The 20,238-nt window shown below is 42.4% G+C and overlaps 2 protein-coding genes across 9 annotated transcripts in view; both read left to right on the top strand.

The window, feature by feature from the left end:
• eml1 (EMAP like 1) overlaps positions 1-8,684 on the top strand; it is a 42,796-nt gene extending 34,112 nt beyond the window's left edge. For all 7 annotated transcript variants that reach the window (XM_058615112.1, XM_058615110.1, XM_058615108.1 and 4 more), the window contains 14 exons: positions 120-230; positions 325-420; positions 1,069-1,203; positions 1,337-1,436; positions 1,882-2,033; positions 3,097-3,222; positions 4,132-4,263; positions 4,795-4,862; positions 4,986-5,074; positions 5,237-5,334; positions 5,551-5,638; positions 6,120-6,215; positions 6,316-6,446; positions 7,052-8,684. In XM_058615112.1, coding sequence (XP_058471095.1) covers positions 120-230; positions 325-420; positions 1,069-1,203; positions 1,337-1,436; positions 1,882-2,033; positions 3,097-3,222; positions 4,132-4,263; positions 4,795-4,862; positions 4,986-5,074; positions 5,237-5,334; positions 5,551-5,638; positions 6,120-6,215; positions 6,316-6,446; positions 7,052-7,177 — 1,548 coding nt within the window. In that variant the 3' untranslated portion in view covers positions 7,178-8,684. The remainder of the gene's footprint in view (positions 1-119; positions 231-324; positions 421-1,068; positions 1,204-1,336; positions 1,437-1,881; positions 2,034-3,096; positions 3,223-4,131; positions 4,264-4,794; positions 4,863-4,985; positions 5,075-5,236; positions 5,335-5,550; positions 5,639-6,119; positions 6,216-6,315; positions 6,447-7,051) is intronic.
• A 1,617-nt stretch (positions 8,685-10,301) lies between these two features.
• Positions 10,302-20,238, top strand: part of evla (Enah/Vasp-like a) — a 39,048-nt gene continuing 29,111 nt past the window's right edge. Inside the window, exon 1 of one of the 2 annotated variants that reach the window (XM_058615073.1) lies at positions 10,302-10,740. In XM_058615073.1, the coding sequence (XP_058471056.1) occupies positions 10,736-10,740 (5 nt within the window). In that variant the 5' untranslated portion in view covers positions 10,302-10,735. Of the gene's footprint in view, positions 10,741-16,759; positions 17,074-20,238 lie in introns of those variants that run through there. The other variant, XM_058615072.1, reaches the window with a different exon arrangement.

Genomic DNA, 20,238 nt, shown 5'->3' with positions numbered 1-20,238 from the left:
ATTACTGTAGTCATAGTTCAGACAGTTCTGCTAAACAAACAGAGTGATGAAGAGAAACACTGACTTATAAATCATACTGATGCTGCATCTGTGCTGGTGCTGTGTGTATATGTTTCCAGCATCTGGCTCCTCATGTCCGTGTGTGGGACTCAGTCAGCCTCAACACCCTCCATATTCTGGGCTCTGGCTTCTTTGACCGAGGCCTGATCTGCCTGTCTTTCTCCAAGTCGGTAAGGAGAATTTAAAGCTGATTTTGACACAGTGTCTCAGGTCCTTGACCCTCGTTATGGTTGAGCATTCTGTGTTGTTTTTGTTGTGCGTTAGAATGGAGGAAACACGCTGTGTGTGGTCGACGACTCCAACGATCACGTACTCTCTGTTTGGGACTGGCAGCGAGAGGACCGACAAGCCGAGGTCAAGGTGCGATTGCATGTGTGTTTACATGTGTTTAATTGTCAGATTTTAGTCAAACCAAGACAGTAATTTGGTGTTCTTAATGTCGTGTTTGTTCGAGCTTGTCTTAGTCGGACTAACGTACCTTGATAATGCGATTCATAGTCTGATTACTCCTGTATGTATACGCTTAGTCGGACTGGAGTCGGACTTGGCGTTGTGCACATGCACCAAAATCTCCTCCTCATTCTTTGACCCTGAAGTAGAAGGAGACGACGTATAAGCTGCAGTAGAGCCATGAAACATCTAATTTGTATCACGATAAACATGTACAGATACGAAACATACAGAAGGTTTTTAAAGTTCTTAATGGTTTGGCACCATCTTACATTGCGGAACTTCTTCTCCTTCACACGCCATCCTGAGATCTGAGCTCTAATAACAGCCAAAATTCCGAATAAAAACCGGGGCGATCGGGTGTTTTCTGGAGCTTTTTTACTTCTATTTCTATTGATTTTATGTTTTATACCTTTTATGTTGCTGTGCCTTTAACTCTGGTTGTTTTTTTTAAATGTGCTCTAGAAATAAAGTTGACTTGACTAAAGTCTATTTTAACCTGTTTCTCTTTGTCAGCTGAACTAATTTCTTTTTTAATGTGTTTTTTATTGGTTCAAGTGCTCCAACGAGTCGGTGTTCGCTGCAGAGTTTCACCCGACAGACAGTAACGTCATCGTCACCTGCGGGAAGTCACATCTCTGTTTCTGGAGCCTGGACAAAGGCAGTCTGGTCAAAAAGCAGGGGCTGTTCGAGGTCGGTCATAAAGCAATAACTTAATATAATATAAGATTTCCAGTCAACATATATATGTGTCTACATAAATATGTATATATATATATATATACATATGTATATGTATATAAACGTGTATGTTCTGCTCTTACAGAAACAGGAGAAGCCCAAGTTTGTGCTGTGCGTGACCTTTGCGGAAAGTGGAGATGCTATAACTGGAGACTCCAGTGGGAACATTGTGGTGTGGGGAAAAGGTACACACTGTACACACTGTACACACATGAAGTCACTGATGCTGTATCTGTAACAGAGAAAACAGAGTGTACAAGGTCTTTTAATTGTTGAAAAATATGTTTTTGGTCAACTTTATAGTGCAGTAACAACATGGTGGTGATATAGCAATCATATATCATGACAATCTATGATATTTTATGATGTATGATATGATTATATATGATTTTTTAATAATGATGTGGCAATAATCTGATAATTTTACAGTAATACCATGGTATAATTGTATAAAAGGAGAAAGGAGAGAAATACTGGGAAAAATGGGACTGTCGTGAATTCAAAGACTCGGGACTGCACCTGCTGTAACTGTCCTGACCCATTCCTTTTTTTTTTTTTAATCTTGTCATCTTCAAGTCGCTGACCTTTGTGTCCAGCTGAATCCATCTCCTTTCCATCCCTGTCACGCAGGCACTAATCGCATCAGCCACGTCATCCAAGGAGCTCATGAGGGCAGCATCTTTGCTCTGTGCATGCTGAGGAACGGCACGCTGCTGTCCGGGGGGAAAGACCGCAGGCTCGTTTCCTGGGACGGCGGCTACCAACAGATACAGACAGTGGAGGTGAGGGAAAGACTTCAAAGTTACAAATGTTAAATAAAATGAAAAATAATGATAACTTTATTGTACTGTACAAATCGCACTTGTTTGAACTGTTTAAGCCCGATTGAGAAAAAACTACCATTGTATTCATCCGCTATAAAAACATACTAAAAACAAAACAAATGTGTGTTTTTTTTTAACTATTGCTCAAAGTTAAGATCCTAATACTCACAAAACAAGACCTAAATGTGGATTTAAGTGGAAAAATTAATGTTTATAAATGGCTTTTAATCTTTCTTGGGCTCATTTTGGAATGCCGGACTAGACGAAAACACAGTCATTAAATGTCATCGTAAATCCACCCACGGTGCAGCCATTGTTGTAGTCCTTTGAAAAGGGAGAAGCTACTTAATCGTCGTCACATTTTTGGTGTATTTGTAGTCAAGGAGTTGCTGAAGGGGATCAGCGGCATCTGTGTGCATGGAATCATTGTTAGCATGGTGTTAGCCTCAAAACAAAAAACAGGCAATTCAATTCAAATGTAAAGCTGCATATTAAACTGCTTTTTTTAATGTGTTTTTTCCTTCTTCTTATGTGCTGTTGAGTCAAAGTGTTGATTCTTTATATCGCATTTTTAGTAGTGCTATAAAGCAGCGATAATTGTGCAAAAGTCACCTAATTAGACAATTTTTTATTCGATTTTTGTTCATAAAAACAAGCCAAGCGAACTTTGCACTGGGACGTATTTCCAAATTTCCCAAATTCAATCCAATTTAAAACATTTTGAGCACTCTTTTGCACTTTTTCATCAAATGACGACTCTATATTGCACGTTCTTAGCGCCTCTGTGTATTCGTTTCAACATGGTAATGGTACAAAGCAGGCTAAACACTCTGTGTTCTAAGGGTTAAAGTAGAGCTTGGTCTCTAATATTAGCCGGAGATTACAGTCCTGTCTGAGGCAGCACATTGTATCGTAAATATTACAGAGGGTCACACGGGTTTGCACTCTCAGTGAGATTTGTGGTCAGCGATGTGAAGTGTGGTTCATTCATGTCTTATTTAATATCATATTTTTCACACAGGTACCCGAGTTGTTTGGCCCCATCAGGACCATTGCAGAGGGCCGAGGGGAGACGATGCTCATCGGAACCACCAAGAACTTTGTCTTGCAAGGAAACCTGGACGGAGAATTCATGCCCATTACACAGGTCGGTCCAACAGTCAGATAACAGCGTGCTAAAATTTTCTCTGTATTATTAATAGAGCTGCAACGAACGATTATTTTCATGATTAATCGTTTGGTCCATAAAATATCAGAAAACCTTAAATCGGTGTTCGTCAAACCTGGAAATGACGATGTTCTCAAATGTCTCGTTTTGTCGACAAAACAAAATGATTCACTTTTAATGATTTTCTTAAAAATACTCTCATTGAAGAAGCTGAAACAATCGGAAATCTTGTTTTAATCATGAAAAAAGCTTCAAACTGATTAATCGATTATCGAAATAGTTGTCGGTTACTTGATAATCGATTAATCGTTTCAGCTCTCATTATAAAAACAATTTATAATTTATTAATCTACTAAAAATATCAGACTGTCTGCCACCAACAACCATTTTACCTTTCATAGTCACGTAAATTGGGACACATGGCGGCATCGTGGCTCGCACTTTTACCTCACAGCAAGAAGGTCATCGGTCCAAATCCCGGATTGGCCTTTTTGTGTGGATTTATGTTTTCTAATCAAACTTACTTTTAAATAAAATAACTTTCTGCGCGTTTGCAGATTTGTGGATTAGGCAAATTGGACACTCTGAATGGACTGTAGATGTGAGTGGATGGTGGTTTGTCTCTATGTCTCTGATGTGGAGGATAAAGCAGTAGAAAATGAATGGATGGAGGGAATTAAATAACCTTTTAATCAATTACCAGTTATGTTATCTGACTACGTTCCTCTTTACATCTCTGCTACGATGTTACTTAAGGTTATTTACTGTTTCTAATAACACTGGACAAAGCAAACTGGTAAAGCAGACATTTTATAGTTTGTGATGATGATGATGCAGCAGAGGAAGGATATTAAATATTGAAATAAACATCTCTCCTCCTCTGTCCAGGGTCACACTGACGAGCTGTGGGGTCTGGCAGTTCATCCCTGCAAGCCTCAGTTCCTCACCTGCGGACACGACAGGCAGGTCAGCCTGTGGCACTCGAGCACCCATCAGCACATCTGGACCAAGAACTTGGAGGTACATTGTTAGGCAACGCTGCCCCCTGGGGGTCAGTAATGGGAAGTACAAATATAAATGCCACTGCTAGTGCAGGGGTCTGCAACCTTTAGGATGAAAAGACCCGCTTTTGTCGCCCCCCTCTCCACCCAAATAAGTATTTGACCCACAAAATAATGTTTCTAAACAGATACACTATATATATATATATAAAAGAACAGTAATTTGTATTTATGTAATTTAAGAACTACAAAAAGAAAACTGTTGGCATTTCATTGCTGTTTATACCCAACCTCTTATAATAAAGTGGAGAAAAAATAAAACACAGAATTATGTAGACCTTCCATTGTTTGTGCCAAAATAATGAAATTAAAAGTAGCCCGCTGAAGAACCACATGTGGCTCCAGAACCGCAGGTTGCAGACCCTTGTGCTAGTGGATTGGATGCTTATATGATCTTGGGACTTTTTAGCAACTTTCCATGTGATTTTTTTTTTCTAATGTTATTGCCATTAAACATCAATTTTCCGTACTTTTTTTGTGGTTCTGACAGGATGCTGCCCAATCAGCAGGCTTCCATCCAACCGGAGCCGTGGTTGCCATAGGAACCCAGACTGGCAGGTACAGGTCCCCGTCATCTAGAAAAGCACTCAGTGGCTTTTCAATTGCTAAAAAGAATTATAGCTCTGCAGGGGCTGCTTCAGCCAATAAGCACATTTATAATGTTATTAAATGACTGTGCAGGTGGCTGGTGCTGGACACAGACTCCAAGGATTTAGTGACGATGCACACAGACGGGAACGAGCAGCTGTCTGCCATGTGCTACAGCCCAGGTACGGTGCCTCAACACATTTCACTCCAGTGATAATTAACACGCAATAATATTGAAAGAATGAGAGTGATAATTCTCAGAAGAACAAAAATAAAGCTTCTCTTTTTTGCCATTTATGTTAGTTTTCGTTTGTTTACCAATAACCTTCCTGCCTTTCGTTTAGACGGTAACTTCCTGGCCATCGGCTCCCACGACAACTACATCTATATCTACGCGGCGACGGAAAACGGGAGGAAGTACAGTCGAGTGGGGAAGTGCTCGGTGAGCACCTGCAATTTATTTCCCCCCTCTACATTCACAGCTTCTTTATTTTTAGTCCCCCGCCCCCCGAAATAGACGGTATATTGAGTTCCCTCCTCAGCTCTTTATATGGTGCTGCTCACTTTGTCCTTGATGTGTGTTAATAGAAAGGCTTTAAAATGGTATATGACAATGAGCTGAATCATTGAATCGTGTTCCTATTGTGTTCAATCACAGGGTCACTCGAGTTTCATCACGCACCTGGACTGGTCGGTAGATTCCCAGTATCTGGTGTCAAATTCAGGAGACTACGAGATCCTGTACTGTACGTATGACCCACTGTCACAGCCTGTTCATGTCGATGTGTTTGTATAACAAGAAAATTAAAACTTTAACACAGAGCGTAACGCATTTAAAGCACCTTTTGCATTGGTTATTACGGTAATTTCACTCGGGCTGTTGCAGGAAGTCGGAGAATCAGCGCCTGTACATAGTTCCCATTTTTTTGGCCTGTTTTTGGACATTGAGACTCAAACAAATGTTATTTTAAATATGTTTTATAATGTTCAAATTCCAAATTTAACATGCAAAATACAGTGTTTTTTCCTAAATAGAACTTTTGTTTTTCTTTAAAACACTATTTTAACACAAGTTACTCACACAAGTTACTATTTACTCACAGGACATCTTTCTGGCCCTTTTCTGGTTAAAATAATGAATTATTAATTATCCATTGACTGTGGATTTTTCAGTGACACTACTATGAAACGCGCTGATGTTGATAAGCTGATTAACTTTGTCCACAGGGATCCCGTCAGTGTGCAAACAGGTAGTGAGCGTGGAAGCCACCAGAGATATAGAGTGGGCCACGTATACCTGCACTCTGGGTTTCCATGTGTTTGGTAAGCAAAGGCGTCTTCCTCCTCCTCCTCCCTCTTCTCCCCACGTGTTTTAATGTTTAAATCAACTAACCCGGACGCTCCGCCTCCTCCTCCTCCTCAGGCTTGTGGCCCGACGGCTCAGACGGCACCGACATCAACGCTGCCTGTCGCTCCTGTGACAAGAGCCTCCTGGTGACTGGAGACGACTTTGGGAAGGTCCACCTGTTCTCGTACCCGTGTTCTCAGTTCAGGGTGAGATGTGCTGTGCAATATTATGTCTTCTGTAAGAACTAGATACAACGTGCTGTGTATTCAGAGTCAAGTCAACTTTAAAAAACAGGTTCCAAGGTTGGAAAAAAGGTTTAAAACTTCAAATTAATAAAAAATAGTGACATAATAAAATAGTAGAAAGGTAATTTGACTATTTTTATCCTGAAGTGACGGCCAAGGAGAAGAGGTGGGTGTTTAAGAGTGATTTAAAATGTTCAATGGTGGATTTTAAGATAGTCCTTTATTAGGGGCAGCTACAGAAAAGGCTAAAATCCAAAAGCAGCCTGTTATTAGACATCAGAGTTTGTTAAGACCTTTAAGAGCGTTAAAACCCATTAATAACAATTTAAAATCAATCCTAAAATGGTGAGTTCATGTTGCTTTTCGGTCATTTTTGAACCAGTCAAGATCATTCTCCTCCAACAAGGCGTGATAATCAAAGTAGATCAGCAGTTCATCTCAAAGCACTTAAATTGGGGTCACTTGGCGGTGCAGTGGCTCACTCTTTTGCCTCACAGCAAGAAGATCACTGGTCCAAATCCCGGTTCTCTCTCTGTGTGTTTTAAGTGTTTTTTTTTCGTTCCCAGGCTCCGAGCCATGTCTACAGTGGTCACAGCAGTCACGTGACCAACGTCACCTTCCTGCACGACGACAGCTACCTGGTGTCCACAGGAGGGAAGGACATGAGCGTGATGCAGTGGAGGATAGTGTGAGCGAGGAGGACGCAGAGACACGTCAGCTGAAATGAAACTGAACTGCACTTAACTGAACCCAAACCAAACCAAACGTAGACTAACTCAGATGAAGGGGGTCTTGACTGAACTGAGAGAAGAGGAACTCGTTGTCCTGAGGTGGATCTTCCCGATCTGCTCTCACATCCCAAATCAGACAAAGTGGTTTGTAGAGGTGTAATATTTCATCTTTTTTTTTTCTTTATTTACACTACATATAAAAAAAAAACAAAGAAGTTGTTTATCTCTCATGCACTGTAGCCCAAGAGTCGCCAACGACGCGGATCAAACCCCACGAAACAGAACCAAAGGCTGTGACTCCCTGACTTTGTTAGTACAACCTCGCTTTCACTGTTGTTGCAGTATGTCGTGCACTCCTCCTGCTGCGGATAACAGACTAACGAAGTATTCTTCCAAGACGGAATATCATCGAGCTGAAGATCAAAGAGCATCGGGGCAAAAACTGTGCGCGGGAAAGAGAGAACTTAGTTAAACTTTCTCTTATTTTGTATTTAACAACTCAGGAATGTGGCAGTGAAGCAGGAGCCTAACACTGACGCATCGGACAAAATGGAAAAAAAACATAGATTTAACTCCATTTGCATTCGCTAAATGTGTATTAAAACCACCAATTTGGTGGATCTTAATGCATCCCAGCAACACTACATGTCATATGTGATGATACCCATTATTTGATTTATTCTTTTCTAAGGGGAAAGTTATTAAAATGATTAAAAAGCTACATTCTGTGCATCCAAAATTAGGATTTGAACAATTTCCACAAATATTTGTGCTTCCTGGTCTTAAAAAAAAGGACTCTTTGTCTGTTATTTATTAATCACGTTGCAGATCCACCACTGCCAAATATCAGTTCCCTTGTGTTTTTCCCACCTGTTTATTCCTCGACGTGCTCACCTACAGAGAGAGCCTGAAGCAGATGTTTGAAACTATTTTTAATAATCTTTTTCTTCATTGACATGAAGCCTTTTCAACAGCTTATGAAGTTAGAACGATGAGACCGTTACACTGTTAACTGTCCTCACCATCGGTCCCCGAGCAACAAGGTGCTCCGTTGGACTGAAGGCTCTTGAGGTGGCAAACAAACGCCATTTTTCTTAAACTACACGCACGCGGTGGACCACAGGGTCCCATCTCTCGTCTCACATTCCTTGTCTGAAATACTCACACGCTGCATGAATCTTTTTTTTTACTTTCGAGTGATGTGTAAATTCGGGGGTCGAGTAGATTTCAGTGCGACTGCCGATATGAGCCATTGTGTTGTATTGGACTCCAGATGAGCGTCTGCAGAGTGAATGTAACGTGATTTGTCTCGACGTTAATCCCTCGTGGCTGCGGAGGGGGAAAAAAAAGGAAATCCCTGGACTCTTTACATTTGACTGCTCATCCACACTGTGTCTCATATCTTTAGTTTTCTTTTTTTCTGTCACTTGTTATTTTAAATTGAAGTAAAAGTCCCTAACACGTGTCATTTATATTATTTTTGTGCTGCACAATAATAAAACAAACAAAACAAAGTGAGAAGCAAAAACAGGACATACACAGCACAAACTCACACTGAGTCGAATTAATGTGCATTTCACTTTGAAACTGTAGTCAAAGTGTCTGTTAATCATTCTCTGGTTAGACTAGTAATCCTGCACTCTCCTCTCCCTTTCCCTAACAAATCAAGCAACTACAGAAGCTTCTATATTTAAAGTACACACAAAAGGCCTTTTCTAAAACAACAAAAAAAAAACTTTAAAGCACTCCTACACTTACACAAACATATGTGTAGGTAGTATATTCAATTACTGCCAATAAACCTTCCTATATATGACATCTAGTGGTGAAACTGCAGAGCACATCACACAGTGGGACTCAGAGCTGTTTTGTGTAGTTATTTTTCCATTTTAAAAACTACAAAACAGTACATCAGACTGAGATCAATAAACCTAATTGTCATATGGGCTTCAGAGCATAAACAAAAATACGTAGTTAAGACATCCCTGAGGTCTGAAACAAGAGCAATCACAACACATGCGGTTAAATGGGATTACAACAGATCAGCTGTTCCCGCATCCTTGTTGTGTGTGAGCAGGGCCGGCCCAAGCCTTCATGGGGCCCTAAGCAAGCAGTAAATGCAACATCAGGGGCCCGTTTCAGACAGCATGTTTAGTGAAAACTCTGATTTTGTTAACCCTGAGATGAGGGAAACTCTGGTTTCAGCTTAACTCAGTTACCCTGGCACCTGCAAAATTAATTAAATATACGTCTTTCAAAACATCGAAATCCCAATAAGATGTTACTTCCAGTGTGCGAACTATACCGTGGGTCACGTGTATGGGGGGGCATGTTCCTACCCTTACATTGGCTTTACCCTTAAATGGTCTTGAAGTGTTGATTCTCACTTGGTGTCAGCCAGAATAAAAAGTAACAAAATATAACACTTTATTCTAACCCTGGCACTTAACTAGTTTTGCAAAAGTGCAACAATGATTAAACAGCTCCCAAAAAATTATTAACTATAATAAATAATCATATTTACTTTAAATATTAAAGTAAAAGTAAAAAAAAACCTACAATGAAAGTCAAATAATGTAGTAGAACAGTGCCTTAATAATTCACAAATATGTGCAAATGCACAAAAGATGACATTGAATTGAATAAACAAATACTGAAATGAGAAATAAAGAGACAAATGAGTTGAAAACTGTAAAAATGAACAAAAGACTCACAGTTATAGTCACGTGACTGAGTGTCTAGTCAGTAGCTTAAAAAAAAAAAATAATAATTAAAGCCATAATTCTATATTAAAGTTAGAATTCAGAGATTAAAATCGAATTCTGACATTTTTTTCCTCAAAATGTTGACTTTTTTTTCTTAGAATTCATGCTGTTTTATTATTTTTTTTAATATACTTTCTTGCTAAAACATTTTTTTACATTTTTGGCCCTAATCTTCTTCCGTACTTCCTGTGGCACCAGGCCTCAAGCAGGCCTGTGACCTGTGGGTGGGGTTGGTGGTGGGCGTCCGCAGGCTGCATGTGAGCGTCTTCACCACAGGTGGGCAGCATTGAGCCAGTCTACTCCCCCCTCCCCTCCCTCCCTCCCTCCCTCTTCAGTCGCACGCCGCTTTAGCATATCCCCTCAAATCTCTCTCCACCACCTCACCAAAACACTCCGGATGGGAAAGAAAAGTGGCACGAGGGAGTCGGCGGCTGACCACCACCACCACCACCGTGCACCGTGTTAGAGCGAGCACAACCGAACCGGCTGGACATGGACTTCGGGAGCCGCAGCGGCGCGAGTGGGGAGCACAGAACACGGAGCACAAAGAGTGGAGACGCCGCTCGGCTTTTCGCTTAACACGAGTCATTGTCAGCGTGTACAACATTAGCACTGAAACATCCCGGACTGTGCCTCTCTCTCTCTGTGTGTGTGTGCGCTGCGGTAAACGCGGACTGGTGCTTCTTCGTCTCACCGGCGGCCTCATCACCGGTGCCACCACCATCAGCTCCGGAGGAATAAAAAGGCGAGGAAAATGAGGTAAGCGGCGGCCAGTCATGACAGATGCGCACCGACTCTCAGCCTCTGGCCCTTTCTTCATTTTACCCATTCATCCCTTCACAATATACGGCATCTGCTCGTGCAGTGGAGACACATGAGACACACGGGTTATGTCTGTGTCCTTGTGTGAGGGGGACAGTGTGTGGAGCATCCACCCACAAACCCACCGGGCCTCAGCTCTGCCTGCCCCGCTTCACATCACTGAAACACACACATCTTTATTTTTAAAGTCACTTCTCGTGTATCCCCCCCCCCCCCCCCCCCCATCACCACTCACTGGACCCACCCATTGTACTGAATGCAGTGATTTAATCCAGGCTCGTGTTGTCATGGAAACAGCAGCATCATGTCATTTGTACCACTGATGGTAACACAAAAAAAGAAGATATGCTGGCAGTGAGTGTGTGTGTGTGTGTGGGGGGGGGACTGGATAAGTGACGGTGCTTATGACCACCACAGGAGGAGAAGGAGGTGTTTATTCTGGTGGTTGCCAGGCAGGTTATCAGCCCTCCCCTCCCCTCCCTCCCTTCCTTCCTTCCTCCTCCTCCTCTTCCTCACACACTCCTACATAAGCCTAGTACTCCATGACAGACGCACACATGTTTGTATGTAGAGAATGTGTCTCGTGTTTAGATCCCAGTTCTGCATCTGAGCGTATAGACGGTATTTTAAGCTTCTTCCTACTCGCTCTGGTATGCAGACAGACTGCACTGAGGCCCAGCTCTTCTCCACCTCCTCCTCCTCCAACAGGAGCAGCAGAGTCTCTGTGTTCTGCTCTATTTATGACACATTTTCCTGCTCCTGCTGCCTGTAGTTTGACTCCTCCGTGTCTGCGCCGCTACATTTCATGGCTTCAGATTTATCCTGACAGCTCCGCTGAGATACAGTGCACTCTTGTCTGCTTTGACTGTAGCTACCTGTGTGTGTGCACGCCGTCCTCGTGTGATGTTTCTGCACTAACACGAGGACGGGGAGAAGGAGACACGGACAGTTGCAAACACAAAGCAAAGGCTGCTGTTTGTCCTCCTCGTGCAGCTGGAAGCTAGCACGCAAACTATTCCGATTTCACACGCAAGTTCGGCATGAAATGAATATCTTCCAGTGCCGTTGGATGAAAGCACCGCTGTGCTGCATGCGTGCGTGTGCGTCCCATCCCGTGTGCTTGACTGTTCTTTAACTCAAAGCCCAAAGGCAACTTTCAAGTCTCCACAAAAGCAGCAGCAACAACAACAAGGTGACCCGGCCGATGCAGTTGAATTCAAAGAGACCCATTTGTTCAGCTTTGCTGGTTCCTTTCGGCAGCGTTTACGTAAGGCCGCGCATGCATTTATGTATGTGCATCGCCCTGTGAGCTGTAGATATGAGTGTGGTTATTTCTAGTCAGGATATGTTGCTGGGGGGGGGCCACGGTTGGTGTAGTGGTTAGCACTCTTGTGCTCCTTTGCAGCAAGAAGACCTGGGTTCACTGCCTGGTCAAAACAAGGTCTTGCATGTGTGTGTGTGTGTGGGGGTTTTCTCCGGTTTCTCTGGTTTCCTCCCACAGTCCAAAAACATGTTGTATGGTATTAGGTCAATTGGACACTCTAAATTGACTGTAGAGGTGTGAGAGTGGATGGTTGTTTGTCTCTATGTTTCCCTGTGATAGACTGGCGATCTGTCCAGGCTGAGAGTGGCACAGCGCCCCCAGGATAAAGCAGTAGAAGATGGATGGATCTGACGGATCGTCTGTATCATTTGTTTGGCTGGTTACTCGTTGCTCTTGGGTGTGATTGTGGCCCAGACTATCTTTGGGGACAAATATCACACTTAAAGGAATACTTAGTTTTGTATGACTAGAATAGAGGTAGTATTTTTGATAAATTGTGCTTCCCAACCTAAGTTTCCCCTGAATCAAGAAATATCTTCATTCTTTTTTTTGTTACGTGCCCAACAGTGACACTTGGTCCGAGCCTTGAAACTTCAACAGCAATTCCGCACTTTTTAGACCTACCTGTAGGGAACGGGACCTCATTCCCAGAACGTAAACAGTGTCCGCCATCTTTGCTAAGAGTTACGCTAACAGGACCAAGTGTCACTGGTGGACACGTAACAGAAAAGAATGAAGATATTTCTAATGTAAACAGTGTCCGCCATCTTTGCTAACTGTTACGCTAACAGGACCAAGTGTCACTGGTGGACACGTAACAGAAAAGAATGAAGATATTTCTAATGTAAACAGTGTCCGCCATCTTTGCTAACAGTTGCGCTAACAGGACCAAGTGTCACTAGTGGAAACGTAACAGAAAAGAATGAAGATATTTCTAATGTAAACAGTGTCCGCCATCTTTGCTAACAGCTATGCTAACAGGACCAAGTGACACTGATGGAAATGTAACGGAAAAGAATGAAGATATTTCTAATGTAAACAGTGTCCGCCATCTTTGCTAACAGTTATGCTAACAGGACCAAGTGACACTGGTGGAAACGTAACAGAAAAGAATGAAGATATTTCTAATGTAAACAGTGTCCGCCATCTTTGCTAACAGTTATGCTAACAGGACCAAGTGTCACTGGTGGGCACATAACAAAGGAAAGAATGAAGATATTTCTAATGTAAACAGTGTTCACCATCTTTGCTAACAGTTACGCTAACAGGACCAAGTGTCACTGGTGGGCACGTAACAAAGAAAAGAATGAAGATATTTCTCGAATCAGGGGATACTGAGGTTTAGAAGCACAATTTTTCAAAAATACTACCCCTATTCTAGTAATACAAAGCTAAATGCTAATTGGCGAAGGGTTCCTTTAAAACAGGTCTTATGGGGACTGCAGGTATGAGAGTTTGTTTTTTTGTCTTTTGTTTTTTATTTAACATTATTCCATGATAACCTTTAAGCATGTCATAATGAATGAGTGAATGACACTTCTGCTCCTTGTCCAGGTTCTGTTGACACTCCTTTGCCTGACTGGAGTCTTTGACCAGTCGCAGAGCAGATCAGAGAGCGAGGGTTCAAAGAGAAGTCAGTGTTGTTGACAGAAATCGACGCCTAAATCGGGTTACAGATGAATTTAAATCAGAATCATTAGATTGGAATACTTTATTAATTTCAGGATGACATTGTGTGGTCACATAATATGAAAAAAATGTGGGTCCGTGCTGCTCTGACGAGGCAAGCTCAGCACATAGAGGCAATCCCAAAAGTTAAGGTACAGTCTTGGTTACTGCAGCTTTAAGTGTCAAGGAAATGAATTAGTTATGTTCTCAAATGTGTTTGCTGAAGAGAGGGAGAGTGGTTTGAAAGAGAACCGGCACGGCGTCAGGTGTGCACTCACCGTGGTGACTCATTAGAATGAGCGCGTGGAGCCGGCGGAAGGTTAAAAAAAAAACGCTGAGTTATGCATTTTTACTGGAGGCTGGCGCCGATCAGAGAGCGCGGCTGCACGTGAGCCCTGCGTCACCACGACTCCCAACACCATGCCCAAATCCTCCGGGGCTTTCATTGACAGGGATAATGTAAGAGTTCAGCCTGGATTTCGCTGCAAATTACTAGCTGCACTAGTGAGGGCAGGATTTCCTCCAGAGTAATCAAAGCCCAGTGTTTGTCATCCAGAGGGACGACAACGCATCTGCAGTCACTTTAGTAGAATTTGGTTATGAATAAATGATTAAACTAAATTTTTTTCATGTTTAATTATGGATTAATTATAGATTTGAACACTTAAAGGTCTAAAATGCTCTACTTGAGTGACATTAGTCATTGCAGTTGGATAAATGATTGTGACGGTTAACTCCAATAAACATTCATTCATATTCTAGCCACACACTAGTGAAAACAGTCTAATGCTGCTTTTCCACTACATGGTTCCAGCTCGCCTCGCCTGGCCACGGCTTGACTCGCTTTACACGGTTTGGTTGTGTTTCCATTACAATAGTCCCTCCTTAACGTGGGCGGAGTCTTCACTTCAGTGACTTGTAAAGCAGTTGTTTTCAGTGTAACTGAATCATTAGAATCAAAAAGGGTCTATTTGTATGGGTCTAATTTGAGAAAGTTCATTATGTCTACTGATTGAACTTGGCTTTTTTGGTTCATTTTTTCGACAACAGGAAGTTTTCCTTTACCTTGTTGACCAGTTTCGGCGCGTATCTTCCGCCTTCCTCTGAACTGTCACCTGATGCTAGGTGGGGATGAGCCTTATCAGCTGTTGTTACGGAGGCGTAATGTACCGTATGAGTCCAGTTACTTACATGTCCAGGAGAAGAACGAGCATTCTTTGGAAGTAAATCCAGGGGTTTAATGGAGCTAAGGTCATAGTCTGACTAAGACAGGAAATCGGACAACTTGCCGAGTCGGAGTATACAGATAAATTGTGCTGCCACTGTATGATTCCCGGCAACAGTACTGCAGTGTATACGTTGTCTCCTTCTACTTAAGACAGAGGAAGTAATCGGACTATGAATTACACTATCCAGGTACGTTAGTCCGACTAAGCTCGATTTTAGCCCAACAAACAAAATTACTGTCTTACTCTGAATAAAATCAGACTTTTAACATGTAACCTGTGTTCAAGCAGAACATGTGAACCTGGGTCTGTTGGCTGTAAGGTAACCGTGCTAACCACTGCTCCACTGCGTGCACCATAAATGCACTACTGTACCTTCTCTAAGACCACAGGCCATCATTTCTTTGTATTCACACACACTTCAAACTGTAGTTTGCTCATTTTCTTGCAGATCACATACGTCATACACCATGCGCTTTGTGTCATGTGAGATTAGATCATTAAGCTGTGTTTTACGCCCTTTGGCTTTATGGAGGTCAAACAGGTCATATCAGATGACCCCCCCCCCCCCCCCCCACCACAACTAAAAAAAAGCTTTTACAGCTCAGCGAGGCGCTCATACTTACTCTCAGCTTTCACTCGGCTGCACCCGCCACTTTGACACATTTATGTTCTGTCACTCAGCGTCAACTCACTATTGTTTTACTTACCAAATTCAATAAAAGGGCCACAAAAAGGTCCTGTGAGTGCTTTTGCAGTGCATTTTTCCAGAACTCTTTTAATATCTGGCAGTTATTTGCTATTTACTGCATGTGTAAAGAGTGTATTGACAGTTTTTAAAGTCTTTTATTTAGATGAAAACACTGAAGTTGTACGTGAATCAGAGATGTGGCGTTTTAATTTTGAAATGTGAACAGTATAAAACATCTCTCCAATAACATTTTGTTGAGTTTTTGTCTCCCAATGTGCAAAAACAGGCCAACAAAAATGGAAACTACATACCTCAGCAGTGGTTTTATTACCGAAAGGACCGTCTTCAGGGTATTTTTGGATACAATTCGCCGCTCTCTGCTTCCTGCATCGGCGTCAGTGATATTACCGTAATAACCACCGAGATCTTAGCTTTCAGAAACTGCTGAAATCTTTCCGATACCACAAACTGCCGCCTAGTTACGGTAACGCTTAGAGCGCTTGCCCAAACGTAACGCCGATGATACACTGTGTATAACCTCTGGGGCTCCATTTCTAACCCCAGGTCCGCGGCGTGCCCTATAACCCGCAAAGCCTCCTAATCTTTCCCGTGGACTCGATTGCTCTTTGTTTCCCCACATCTCTGCTCCCCGTGGCAAAGAAGGGTTAACCGTCTTAAGCCAGATGATCCACCGGTGGGAAATCTTTCTGATGAAGCCCCAGAGTAACCGTGAAATGAATGAAGCCTTTGTTGCTAAAAATAGAGAAAAATAACTTGTTTATGGAGTTTGGCTGATTTTTTAAAAGAAGTCTTTGAGTGTATAAGGTTTTGATGATTGAAAATTGGTTTAAAGCTCCACCCCGGTGACTTTTACTGACTGTAAACAGTTCCCCCCCCCCCGTATAGGCGACCATGTAATTTCCCGTGGACATGATTCTTGGGAGGTTTAAAGACAGCACTGAAAGCGTTGCAGCAGAGCAAGGGGACTGGTCTACACCGGTCACATGTTCTCTCTCTCTCTCTCTCTCTGAGTGTTTCTCTCTTGCATTCCCTCACTCTTACAACACTCGTCATCCCTCTCTCTCTCTCGCGCTTCTCCTCCCGCTCTCTCTCCGACTTACTGCTGTGTTTGCTGTAGTGGGCTCTTTGAACATTTCCACGAGGATGTGAACGAGTGAGGGGACCAAAAAAAAAAAAAAGGGGGGCCTCCGGCGTTTGGACGGCATGCGCGTCGCTCTCTCCTCTCAGGCTGACACTTCCCCCTCTCCTCCATAATCTTTATTCCTCCCTTCATCCCTCCTTTTGCGGGAGGACGGCGCTGTCCTCCGCTTCAGAGACATGTATTCCCTGGACGATTTTGGGTAAGGCGGAACTTGACTCTCAGTTGTCTCTGCTTGTTTGTATAAAAAAGTGGTAATTATGTTGCTCTTCTGCACAGCTCTCAGTCTGTATCTGCTTGAAAAAGTCTGTTTTTCTCACGTTGTTATTGTGTAACGTAGATTGTATGTTGTAGATAAATTGAGGGGGAAATGGGAGAGGCGAGCCTCGTCCAGGAGTTGCTGACTCTCTCTTGTCTGTCTTATGTTTTCTCTGGAGCCAGCTGTTGGCCTGATTGGTTACCCTTTAGCAATCTGTCATTGGTTCTGTGTTTTTTCTTTCATGGAAAGAAGGAATGAGTTCCTCTCTCTCTCTCTCTCTGTGTGTGTGTGTGTGTGTGTGTGTGTCTTGGTCTCCGCTCAGCTGCTCTCACTCGTTCAAAAGATTGATCCCATCTGACTCTTGTCCGTGAGAAAGAAAGAAAGACGGGAAGAAAAGGATCGAGAGCGTTAATCTCTTGAGAGGCAGAGTGAGTGGGACTATCAAAAGCCAAATGATACAAGGATGGAGGGAGGAAGGGAGGGCTTTGTGCATAATACGCTCCTGCCAGATTACATTATGGGATGCGGCGATTCGTTGGCACTCGAGTACATAGAGATGACACGAGAGGTTTACGCTCGACCCGCGTGGACTCGAGTAATCTTTAAAGTCCGGCGCACGAGCGGGAGAACCTCCTCTGGCGTCGGCGTCTCCGTTATTGACGAGACGGCGCTCGTGTGGACTTTCTAATCCCACCTTGTATCCGTTTGATCCATCAAACGCGTCGAAGTGGACAAATCTCGTGCGTCCTGTGACGTAGCGCGGTCGCCGAAAGGAAGCAGCGTTTCCCCTTTAAGGATCAGGGATTAGTGACAGGAGACGAGCGTAGAGCTGTGAGGAGGAGGAGGAGGGGGAGGAGGAGGTGGGGGAGGGGTGGCTTCAAAGTGGGGGGTGTCCCTCATCACTGTATGCGACAATTAGCCTGAGGGCCAACTGGCATCTATAGCAATATGTAATGAATAAGTGATGTCACCGTGGGGGTCAGTATGTTGATGACACTCAGCGAGGTTTTTTATTATTGTTGTTGTTGTTGTTGTTGTTGTTGTTGTTTACAGTTGATGTACAGCCACTGAATTATCCCCTTCAGATTAAGACAATGACTCCTCATCGCATGTCAAAGACAAGATGATGTGATATAGTCCGTATAAAACTATACCAACGTCATCTGTGGAGCTAAGAGAAATAGGTCAGTTGGCACAGTTGTGATTGTTTGTTTTCTGTGAGAGAAAAGCAAAAAAAAAAACATTCAACATTCAGACACAATAGACTTCATCAGAGAAATAAATCATTTTTTCATTAATTTAATTTATGAGTATAGTGGCTAACAAACATGCATATGCACTTTATGTCTTAGCCAGGGGTCTCAAACTTGGCCCGCGGACCACATGCAGCTCCGCCAGTCGATGTCCTGTGGTCCTTGACTTATATATGTATATAAGTGTATGTATGTATATGTATGTGTGTGTGTATATATATATATATGTGTGAATATATGTATATATATATGTATGTATGTATGTGTGTATATATATATATATATATATATAGATAGATATGTATATATGTATGTATATATGTGCATACATATATACATGTATATATGTGTGTATATATGTATGTATGTGTATTATATATATATGTGTATATATGTACATATATATATATAAAAGTGTGTCTAGTTTTTCTATTAAAATAGTCTGTTTCTGTTATGTACAGATTAATTTTGTGAATTACTTTGAACAATCTATCAAAACAAACACTTGTACGTTGAAATGGTGCGCAATATCGGCCTAAATATTTTGAACTGCAGCATGATAATGGCTTATCAAAACGTAATTTAAATTTTTAATAACTAAACGGTTAATTTTTCCCCAAACTGTTTGACTTTTCTCACTCGAGCGACCCCTGGCCTCCTCCTGACCAGACTAGAAGTTCACTCGCCCCCAGGTCATTTTGAGTTTGAGGCCCCCTGTGTTAGAGAAACATTCAGAACAAATTTCCTCTAGTTTCGACTTTTGTATGTTTGTTCACTCTTTTTTAACAGTAAGATCATTTAGTAAATGAACGCATTCATGTCTAGAACCTGTAACCAGACATGTGACGTTTTACTGTCACATGTTCGAAGCTCGGTGTTCTCACTTGCCCTGCAGCGTTTTTCCATAGTCAGTAATGATTATATGAACGTTAGAGAGAAGGCAGTTTCTCGTCCGTCACAGATGGAGTTCGGTGACGTTTGCCGGCGCTGCCACACAAGTGTCCTAAAGTGCAGTCGTGCGCCTCAGAAGAGCCACTGAAATCCAAAGTGCTGCTGCCGAACCGGTGCTCTAGTTTAATCAATACTTACCAAACACGACCCGTACTTAACCGACCACAAATAGCATTTACTGATGCCGAGTGATCTCCAGCCGCGCTGTGACTCAGCGGCATTCATGTCCACCTCTACAAGAGGTCAGCAGTAATGGCGCTTTTCCACTACATGGTCCCAGCGCGACTCGCCTCGTCTCTGCACGGTTACTTTGCTTTTCCATTAGCGATAGTACCTGGTATCTGGTACTTTTTTTTTTTTTAGTGCCTGCTCTGAGCTGATACTATGCGTGACGTCGTCGGACTGCCGGCCACTGATTGGATAATGGTTAAAAAAATAATCGGTTAAAAATACTTAAAAGAGCGATCATTTAATTGTTATAGTTGCACACAGACATGACAAGTAAAAACAATGAAAGACGGTAAAATATTGATATAATATTTAAATTATAGTGGATTTTACTGTTTTTGGATATTGATATTTTGGTAAATTATGGACCATTTAGAAAAAAAAAGAAAGAAGTGATGATTTTTCTTAAAGGCCACATAGACCGGAAGCTCCAATTAACGCTGCGTTTGTGTGTGTGTATCTGCGTCATTACCTCGTTTATGAAACCCTAAAGTTTCAGAACAACAGTTCAGCCACTGCTGAGAAAATAGTGTTGTATTGTTTTCCTGGGCTCTGCGAAGCGGATCGGCACTTCCGTAGTTTGATGTCGTCATCAGAAATCCTCACCACTCCTCTCACCACCGTAGTGCCTCCCGGTGCGGGCACTAGTCCGGGCACATCCGGTTGCGTACATTCA

The sequence above is a fragment of the Solea solea genome, chromosome 18, assembly GCF_958295425.1.
Source record: "Solea solea chromosome 18, fSolSol10.1, whole genome shotgun sequence".
Taxonomy (NCBI): domain Eukaryota; kingdom Metazoa; phylum Chordata; class Actinopteri; order Pleuronectiformes; family Soleidae; genus Solea; species Solea solea.
This window is presented reverse-complemented; position numbering and strand designations above follow the sequence as displayed.